This window comes from Triticum dicoccoides, chromosome 6A (genome assembly GCF_002162155.2).
Source record: "Triticum dicoccoides isolate Atlit2015 ecotype Zavitan chromosome 6A, WEW_v2.0, whole genome shotgun sequence".
Classification (NCBI taxonomy): Eukaryota; Viridiplantae; Streptophyta; class Magnoliopsida; order Poales; family Poaceae; genus Triticum; species Triticum dicoccoides.
Genome location: NC_041390.1, coordinates 424308766 through 424319602, shown reverse-complemented (window position 1 = coordinate 424319602; position 10837 = coordinate 424308766). Strand labels below are relative to the sequence as shown.

The window sequence follows — 10837 nt, the reverse complement described above, 5'->3', positions numbered from 1 at the left end:
CTCTGCCGAAGTAGCACAAGGATGGCAACAGTGACCCCGAGGGAACACTTGTAAGATACTCCTGGTCAAGGCTAGATGCCACTTCAAAAAAAAGAAGGGAAAATAGGCCTCATTGGTTTTGGTTTGTTGGAATTCTACAGGATAGGATTTTTAGAAGAAAAAAATTCTTTTGAAGTCCTTTGATTCGTATAAATGAATTTCTATTCCTAAGCAATCCAAACAATGCAAAAAGGAAGGAATTAGAGCAACTCCAACGGGCCGACCCAAACGGACGGCGATTTTGTCCACTTTTTGTCCGTTTGGATTGGCCGCCCGTCCGGCGTCCGCCTTGTTTTTCATATGGGTCGGCAGCGTCGACCTATATGTGCAGACGTGGCTGGCTGGCCGCCTAATTTTACATTGATTTGCATTCAAACATATTATGAAATGAAATAACAAGCAAAATAGTTTAGCCGCCCAAATAAATAGTATAGTTTTACAAGCCAAATACAAATAAAAATGTTTCACATAGTTTTGCAAATGAATAAAAGAAGATACATCTATTGGTTGCCAACATGAGTCCACATATGCTCAACCAAATTATTTTGCAGTTGCATGTGAGTTTCCCAATCACGCATGTCTTTATGAAACTGAGTGAACTGCTCAAATGTTGCCGCTACTCCATACTCAGGCACAACATTCTCACCCTGAAACTGAAAGCTTTGATCGTACAGACGTTCCAGGCGCTCGTCTTCTACGATCATATTGTGCATGATCACACAAGCAGTCATCACCTCCCATAGTTTCTGCGTGCTTCAAGTATTAGCAGGATACCGAACGATGCCCCATCGAGATTGCAAAACACCAAAGGCACGCTCGACATCCTTTCTAGCACTCTCTTGCTCTTGGGCATATCTTTTCCTTTTCTCTCCGACAGGGTTGGGTATTGTCTTGACAATAGTCATCCACTAAGGATAGATACCATCACCCAAATAGTACCCTTTGTCGTCGTTGTAGCCGTTGACAGTAAAGTTCACCAATGGGCTGTTCCCTTCGGTAAGCCTAGCAAACACTGGCGAGCGCTGAAGCACGTTGATACCATTGTGTGATCCAACCATGCCAAAGAAAGAGTGCCAGATCCAGAGATCTTGAGACGCCACTGCCTCTAGTATGACAGTGCAAGCCCTGACATGTCCCTTATACTGCCCTTGCCAAGCAGAAGGGCAGTTCTTCCACTCCCAGTGCATGCAGTCTATGCTGCCAAGCATCCCCGGGAAGCCTCTACTGGCATTCATCGCCAACAAACGGGCTGTATCTTCAGCTGTCGGCTCTCTCAAGTACTCAGGGCCAAACACAACAATCACAGCCTTGCAGAACTTATACAGGGACTCTAGGCATGTAGACTCGCTCATACGGACGTACTCGTCAATGAGATCACCGGGCACTCCGTATGCAAGCATTCGGATGGCGGCAGTGCATTTCTGATAAGAGGAGAAACCAATCTTGCCGACGGCATCCTCTTTGCACTCGAAGTAGTCATCATAGCCGACCACTCTCTCTCTATATAGTTGAAAACATGCCTACTCATATGGAACCGGCGGCGGAATTTGTGATGTTTGAACAACGGGTTTGTTGTATCAAAGTAGTCCTTCTAGAGAAGAAAATGCCCGCTCTCTCGATTACGATTCAACGCCAGAAGGTGGCCTAGAATGGAGCCACGGAACAACGGCCGCTGGTTGTTGAGGTGGTGATGGACCAACACGGCAGCCAATATCTCCTCCTCATCGTCGGACAACAAATCGTCGGAGTCGCAAAGGAAATTGTGGAAAAAGAACTCGTCGGCGGAGTCCATTTTCGTACCTTGGCAAACTGCCGAACAGCTTGCGGGCGTCGAAGAAGGAGACGGCCGGCGAGGGGAGAGCAGCGCCCATAGACCAGCTAGCTGCCCTGCCGGCGTCCGATGAGTGTGACGGCGTCCGCGAGCATGCCGATCGGATCTGGCGGGGGCGGTGAGGCGTCTTCTTGGTCGCGGGCGGCTGTGCGGTGGGCGAAGCGGCGGCGGGAACCAGTTTGCTCCCCGGCGGCAAAACGGCGGCGGCGGGTGACTGGGGGCAGGGGCGGCGTTGCTGGGCGGATGTGGAGGTGGCGGCAGCTGGAAGAGTCGCCGACAAAAATGGGCGGCGGCGTCGGTGACGGAGGAGGCGGGGCGAGGGTTGCTTGTTGGCCGGGAGGAGAGTGAGAGGGGAGGCCAATGTGCCACAGACCAGCGGGCCCGGGGACAGGAGTAGGTGAGCGTGCGCGTCCGTCGCGTGTCCGCGCCGACGCAAATCAGGCTCAAAAATGGGCCGGGAATGGATCGCCCGCGGACGAAAAAGGACGCGCATCCGTTTGGGTCGGTGCGTTGGCCCGCCTTTTCTATCCGCGCCGACCCAAACGGACGGACGCAGGCGAAATGAGTCGCCCCATTGGAGTTGCTCTTAGCCCTTCACATTTTAAAGAAAGAAAAGCCTAGACCAATGGGAAAACCTCTATCCTATGCATCAAATGACATCATTTTCTCTATATGAATTGAGATACAAGCCACGTCACTTTCTATGATTTTTCTATTCCTAAGATATTCCAATCATAGGAACCATAGGAGCCCACAGCTAAAAAAAAACCCAACCTCTGCAACAACATGATGTTGATGCTAGTCACAGGTAGGAACCAAAAGGGGGAAATCCTTGGGTAAGACATCGAGTAATGCACATAACCAAACACTATGTGCTTATTTTCTCACTAGACAGAGTTAGAGCCTAGGGGTGTAACATAGCTGCATGTTCAACCAACATTTGCTTCATCGTCACCCCATTCCCATACTCAATGTCTCCTCTCTGACCCCACTCTTCACCCCCCCATCCCCTTCCGAGGACAACCACCTTGCCTCTCCATGTCCCACTTGCATTCATTGATGCTAGCTACTGCTATCCTCATCTGAAAGAGTGGATGTCGCCACCATCAAGTCAGGATGCCAATGCCCACGGCGCCATATTATTAGTCTGGTCGCCGACTTGCTTGTATCGGTGGACATCGACTCCTTGATGACCTCCCTCTCTCCTTGGCGCCGAACCCCTTCCGCACATTTTTCACGACTCCCCCTCCTCCTATCTCTTCCCACCGGATAGCAACTAAGGCCTCCTTTGGTTTGGAGGAATTTCACAGGATTTTCATAGGCTAGGATTCTCACAGGAAATTTTTTTTTGGAGCCCTTTGGTTTATAGGAATGGGCTCCTAACTTCCTATTCCTATGTAGGATTGTTTCCCATCCTCCAAAATTCAAAGAAGAATAAACGTCAGCCTAGACTCAATGGGAAAAAAATCCAACCCCGTGAACCAAATGCCATCTCATTTTTTATTCCTATTCAGAGGATTTGAGATACATTTCATCTTATTTTCTACAAGTTTCTCATTCCCCGTGATATTTTTATCCTATGAACTAAGGAAAGCCTAAGCGTCTCAGCACGTAGATTTTTGTTTTAAGGCCTCTTTGATTCACAGGATTTTAAAAATGTAGGAATATGAAAAGTATAGGATTGCAGTGGCATGTCAACTTGAATCCTATAGGATTAGCAAAGAGTGTTTGATGCCACATGAAAAACAAAGAAAATGTAAAAAAAGGTTGGAGTGGATGTTAGATTTCCTATAAAATGTAGTACAAAAAATTCCATAGGATAAATTCCTATATGATCCAATCCTATGAATCAAAAGGCCGACATAGGAAAAATTCCTAAGGATTTCAATCCTCAAAAATCCTAAAGATATCCTTTGAATCAAAGGAGCCCTTATTTGTGTTTAGGTAGACTTTGGAGGCCAGAGTTTCAACCTTGGGGAGCAAGAAATCATGTAAGGCTAGGTATATATACGTGTCCATGGACGTTCTGGAGTGCTCTAGAGTACCGTGTGAAAAGTGTCCTTGTGAAAACAGCTCCTTGGTCTCGGGGTAATTTTGTGTGGTTCAGAACTGATTAATCGTTCGAAAAGGAAAAGAACTGTACGCTAGAAGTCAAATGTTCCTGATGTGTATGTTGACGTGCATGACGCAAACATCAATACAGATCAAAACATGTCCAATTGGGAACATGTCGGCATTTCCTCTGGTCCATGAACGTTAATTAGTTTTACGAATGATACCGAAAAAAACAACCTGCAGCACCAAAAATGGCGCTGTCTGGGGCGAGCTTAGGACATGGAGAGATGTCTCCACGTATAGGCCCCGACAAACCATCGCGCTAAGCGTTCCAGAGCCCTCCACGTCCTTTCAAATTTCGACCACCTTATCCTCCCCGACCTTCTTCATCCCCCTTTCCCCTTCCAGAGGAGCTGCTAGCTTGCCTCTGAAGCCCTCTCACACCTCCTATATATCCACCCATCTCAAGCTCACTACGGCTTCATCCAAGCAACCGAGACTAGCTCACGAATCCACCGATCAGGAAGCGAGGCACAGACCGAACAGCTAGCGCACGGTGATCGACGATGGCGGCCAAGAAGAGCGGGAGCGAGATGGGCGTGGTGCTGGGGCTGGACGTTGCCCGGTACATGGGGCGGTGGTACGAGATCGCGTCCTTCCCCAACTTCTTCCAGCCGCGCGACGGGCGCGACACGCGGGCGACCTACGAGCTCATGGAGGACGGCGCCACGGTGCACGTGCTCAACGAGACGTGGAGCAAAGGCAAGCGCGACTACATCGAGGGCACCGCCTACAAGGCCGACCCGGCCAGCGAGGAGGCCAAGCTCAAGGTCAAGTTCTACGTCCCGCCGTTCCTCCCCATCATCCCCGTCGTCGGCGACTACTGGGTCCTCTATGTCGATGACGACTACCAGTATGCCCTCGTCGGCGAGCCCCGCCGGAAAAGCCTATGGGTAAGCATAAACATAGTACATATTACTAACAACATATCCGACGCTACAAGTGCGCTTGATTAATCTGGTTGTTTTCCATATGCGTGTGCATGTATGTAGATCCTGTGCAGGAAGACGCACATCGAGGACGAGGTGTACAACCAGCTGCTGGAGAAGGCCAAGGAGGAAGGCTACGACGTGGCCAAGCTGCACAAGACGCCGCAGAGCGACCCGCCGCCGGAGAGCGATGCCGCGCCCACCGACAGCAAAGGGACCTGGTGGTTCAAGTCGCTCTTTGGTAAATGATGGATTCATCCGTATGTATATGCAGTTGGCCGGCACTGTAACAGCCATGATGTGTGTTCATCTGTATCTTAGTGTATTAGCTAATCTTTATGGTGTCCAATAAATAAATCAGACTCAGTGATACAGTACTACCGTTTTCAGGAAAAGACTCCATGACGAGCTTTATCAACGCTACGTGCAAACTGACTGATTTTTGTTATTTGGGTCAGTCGACTGACCAAAAAAATTCTGTTAGTCGGTTTGCTCCCATATCTGCATGCTTCCTACTCGATCGTTCCTCCTTACTAGCTGCTCACTTCATCACCCAACTGGAGCAAAGGGTGTACGCTGGACTTTTGATATTCATGCAAACACAATACAAACCTGTTAACCGATAACCGAGAGAAGAAACATGTTAACCGATAAACGATAAAGGGCCTTGGGGTGAGATAGCAACCGAGCACAATGCAAACCTGTTAACCGATAACCAAAATAAGAAGAAAAAAAAGGGCCAATCTCATGAAATTCTAGTACTTGTGGCAAGTCTGATTTTCAATCATCCAACGGACAAACGAATGTGCGCCAAAATAAAAATCATCTTGCACCAAAGTTTGTCTCAGTCGAGTTTTATATGGGAGCAGTCGAGCCTATGTAACCATAAAACAAAAGCCCACCAGATGCTTGGGCTTGTTTTCAAACATAACATAAACTGGCCCAATAGCTGCAAAGACACAAGACAGAAACAAAAAAATAAATAAAATATGAAGTTTTCTAAGGAAGAATGAATTTGACATTGTTATTACACTTTAAGAAGAAAAACAAATTAATGATAAATTTTGCACAGAATTTATAAATAAATTGCAGTTTTAATAGTATGGAAAAATATTCATATAATAGTGAAATTTACAGAAAAATTAAGTTTTATAAGAAAGAATGTATTAGTGGTATTGGTTTTACCAGTAAAGAAGAAACAAATTGCAATAAAAACTAAAAAAAATCAAAAGAATGAAGGTTTCCAAGGAAAAATAAATCGATGGCATTTGTATTACCTTGGGAGAAAAATGAAATGCAAACAATATAAATAAACTTGCAGATAACTTTGCACTAAAATTGCACTTTTTTTAATATGCAAAGAATTAGCATACAATAGTGTAACTTTTGCACCCTATTATAATTTACATAAATATCATAGGGTACTTGCTTCTATACTCAAGCATCAATGAACAAAGACATGTGTTAAAATAAAACATAAACTCGTCCCTTTATAACCACAAAACTGAAGCCCACCAAATACTTAGGCTTGGTCCGAAGCAGGACATAAACTAAACCGATATCTGGTAAGGCACACGATAAAAACGAAAATAAATGAACAAAAAAATAAAGTTTTCTAAGAAAGAATGAATTAGTGCATTGATATTTCCTTTAAGAACAAAAAATAAAGCAAGCAATGGCAAAATTAGCATATAATTTACACATAAATTGCGCTTGGTGTAATTATTTCAAAACATAAGTTTCCTAAGAATGAATAGTGACATTGCTATTACCCTTTTAAAAGGAAGAAAATGAAATGTTCTTTGAAAAAGATATCAAAATAATTATTTTTTCTAAGGAAGAACGACAGTGGCCTTGGTACTACCATTTATATCGAAACAAACAGAAAAAAGAAGAAAATATAAAATAGTCAAGTTTTCTAAGGAATAATGAGTTGGTGACATTAGTATTAGCCTTTAAGAGGAAAATAATAATAATAAATGACAAAGTTTACACATAAATTGTGCCTTTTATAGTAAGCAAAAATACACATATAATAGTGGAATTTCTAACAAAAGTTTCTTCTAAGAAGGAATAACTTAGTGACATTAATATTACCTTTAAAAAAGAAAGAAAATGAAATATAAACTTAAAAAATGAAAATAATGAAAAATGAATTAGTGGAATTGGTATTAACCTATAAAATTAAAATAAAACAAATAATGAGAAAATTGCACACAATTTAAATAGAAATTGCGCTTTTTATCATGTGCAAGAACAAGATCGCTCGTGGGCTCACAACATTGGGTATCTTGGTGACCTGGTTTGGCACGCGAATCTAACCTCTTCGTGCAAGGGCACATCCGATGTACGACTATACTGGACCTTTCGATGAATCTTGATCGAGCATCCACGACTACATCAAGGCGGTACTACACAATGAGGCTGCTTTTCTGGTTGGAGGCAAAGAATCGAACATGCCAATCAAGCCCAAAGTCCCGTCGTATTGCCATGGAATGCCGATACTCAATGTAAATATGGACGGAGCCCATTTTTTCATAAGCCTGGTCCTTCCTTTATAACTGAACCCTTCGTAAATCCATGCCTTACCCGCAGGATCTGAAAATGCTCATCTCCATGCCGCCACTGCGTGGGAACGCAACCATGTGGGAAGATTACGAATGGAAGCACATGATTCGCGCTACCTACACACAGAGCCGACAGGTCAGAGATGGTGACCCATAGGCGAATGATGCTACATAAAAAACGGAACGTGAAAAAGGACATCCAGCTCGCAAGATACAACACCAGCTTTTGAACTTCAGGCCAGCAAAAGAGGACAGAAGAGTGCTAGCCTCACCGCGTATGATGTGGAAGAAGGGCCAACAACCACAATGTCTGATGCGCCACCACGTTGGTCCCTTTCGCCTCTCCCGTGCGAATGAGCAATGTCTTCTAGCAAGGAAACGTCCATCATCGCCTTCGAAGGAGAGTACGACAAGAACACGACCCCACTAGTGGTCGATGCTCCAGGTAGGTAGGCCCGTCTACAAAAATAATGTCTAGCAAGTGGCGCAACAAAGGAGAAGTCAGCAAGAACCGAAAATGATGATGCACCTTTGTCACAGGCAAGCAACAAGGAGACATGAAACAACTTATTGGTACTTTCAATTGTGCCACAATGGCCTTGAAAAAATTGGTGGTCGACCTAACAAGCGCTGTGGAGCCCATAACAAAGGTTTGCTGCGTGCTACTTGTGAGTTACGTTGGGATTTTCTCTGAAAAGGAAGGGTGAAGCAATATAGTAGCGGATAGTATTTCCCTTAGTAGAGAACTAAGGTTATCGAGCCAATAGAAGATTCACGCAACCAACCGCCGACAGTACATACACACACAAGAGAAAATACTTGCACCCAACACGGGCAAGAGGGTTGTCAATCCGCTTGTACTCATTAATTGCAAGGATCAAATCTGGTAATAGGTGATGGATAAACTGCAAAGTAAAATAAAAGTAAAAAATTGCAGTAAGATATTTTTGGTTTTTGTAATATGATTAAACTAGACCTGGGGCCCATAGTTTTCACTAGAGACTTCTCTCTCATAGAAATAACATACGATGGGTAAACAAATTACTGTTGAGCAATTGATAGAAAAGCGCATAGTTATGAAGTTATTCGTTGCATGATCACGTACACAGGCATCATGTCCGTGACAAGTAAACCGACTCCTGCCTACACCTACAACTATTACTTCACCAATCGACCGCTATTCAACATGCATCTATGGTATTAAGTTCATGACAAACAGAGTAACACTTTAAGCAAGATGATATAATGTAGACAGAATACAACCAAGCAATATGATTGAACCCCATCATTTTCTCCTTAGTAGCAACAATACAAATACGTGCCTCGCTACCCCTTCTGTCATTGGGTGAGGACACCGCAAGATTGAACCTAGTACTATGCACCACTTCCACTGATGATCTACTCATTAACTTGGCCATACAAAACTCATAGATCGGAAAACTTTACATAGCTATAACAATCATACATAATAAATTCAGAAAAGACTTAATTACTTTTAATGAATAATCTAATAATAAACCCACAATTCATCGGATCCCAACAAACACACCGCAAAAGAAGATTACATCAAATAGAACTCCGAGAATAATATTGTATTGAAGATCAAAGAAAAAGCAATCTAGCTAATCACTATGGACCCATAGGTCTGGGGTAAACTACTCACATCATCAGAGGTGCAACAAGGTTGATGTAGAAGCACCCCGTGATCGATTCTTCCACTGGAAGAGTACCAGCGGAGGCCTTTAGATGGGATCATGGTAGAACAGAGGCTTGCTGCGGCAGAATAATTGTTTCGGGTCTCGCTCTGGTGTTTTTGGGATTTGTTGGAATTTATAGAAGTGGACTTAGGGTAAACGGGGTTACAAGGGCCCACAAGCTTAGGTGGTGCACCCTCCCGGGGCACGCTGCGTGAGCTTGTGGCCCTCTCATAAATCTTCTAGCCTCCCCCGGAAGCTTCTAGGGTCCCTTCTGGTCTAGAAGAAATCACCATAAAGTTTCATCTTGTTTGGAGTTGTTTGATACAGTTTTTCCGTGAAACAATAAAATAGGCAAAACCAGGAAGTGGAACTGGGCACTCAGTTAATAGGTTAGTTCCCAAAAATGATATAAAATTGCATATACAGCATACAACATGGACAAATAATAACATGAAACAATAAATACTTATATATACATTGGAGACGTATCACTGCGCTGCCAACCCGCCTAGCCAAATCACCCGACCGATACCGTTTAAAACCCTTGTTCTATGTGGTTTTGCCCTGACACGGTTGTCCTAGTCGCAATAGTTTGTATGCAAGGAAAAGTGTAAGTAAATCAAGTGCCCCTTTAGTGGTTTTGGAGTACTGAAGAAAAATAGGTTGAGGGACTAATGTGTTTGCGAGTGTACACAGGAGATATAGTCCCTGAAGATTTGGTTTAGCACAGGGAAGATGACCCCTAAAAATGGATTTCTTCACGTGAAGAATTTGGTAATGAAATTGGTATGGCCTTTGAAGAAATTGATGTGAAGAATTGAAGCTTGAAGACTTTTGTTTTCGTAGTTTCTTTCTTATTTTGAGTCATAGGAAAAACCGTACTGTTAAAGGGGGCCTAGGTGAATCATAGTTCACATTTCCATAGTGATGCTCAAACCTATACCTACATAAGCCACTTCGAGTGAAGCCTTTGGAAATTTCCGGAACAGCTGACGGATTTGCTAGCGATAGTGACGAAGTTCATCTGGTCGCTGACGAATTTGGTCATGCTGAGGAGTTAGGATTTTGCTAGTGCGATTTTCCTATCGTGAGGAAATTGAGTGCCTCGACGAATTTGAGAGTTCAAATTCTGACCATTGCTGCGCCGCGGGCTAGCTATCAAGTGGATCCTTATCCTAACAATGGTCATATCAGAGAAGGGCATTTATGACAATTCATGTAAGGTTGCCCCTAGCTATAAATAGCCCCCCGCCACAACCACTTGTTCATTGGCTGCTTAGAGAGAACTTGACACTTGTCATTTGAGAGCAGCCCATCCTCTGATGACTTTGAGAGAATCATAGGTGAGGAAAAAGCCACCAGAGCCAAAGTGATTGAGCATGACTGAAGAGTTTGATCTGTGTGATCCAATGCCTGTTACCTTTGAGGACTGTCATTCTTCCAAATGGTTAGGCGTCATGTTCTAAGCACCCAAGTGTCATTGTGGTGTGTCGGTGAACAAGTCTGTGAAGATTTTGGAAGTCTACCTTGAAGATTTACCACGAGTGATTGGGCAAGGTCTAAGTGACCTTAGCTCAAGAGGAATACGGTGAGGACCATCTGTCCTCTGAGTTCATCTTAGCCGCCTCAACTAGACGTTTACAGTTGATACATCAACTG

The 10837-nt window shown here is 44.1% G+C and overlaps 1 protein-coding gene across 1 annotated transcript; it reads left to right on the top strand.

Moving 5' to 3' along the window:
* The first annotated feature begins 4325 nt into the window (after positions 1 to 4325).
* LOC119317094 (temperature-induced lipocalin-1-like) lies at positions 4326 to 5332 on the top strand. Its single transcript, XM_037591492.1, has 2 exons — positions 4326 to 4878; positions 4978 to 5332. The coding sequence occupies exons 1-2, from the start codon at positions 4492 to 4494 to the stop codon at positions 5161 to 5163; spliced, it is 573 nt and encodes a 190-aa protein (XP_037447389.1). The 5' UTR covers positions 4326 to 4491; the 3' UTR covers positions 5164 to 5332.
* Positions 5333 to 10837: the final 5505 nt, after the last annotated feature.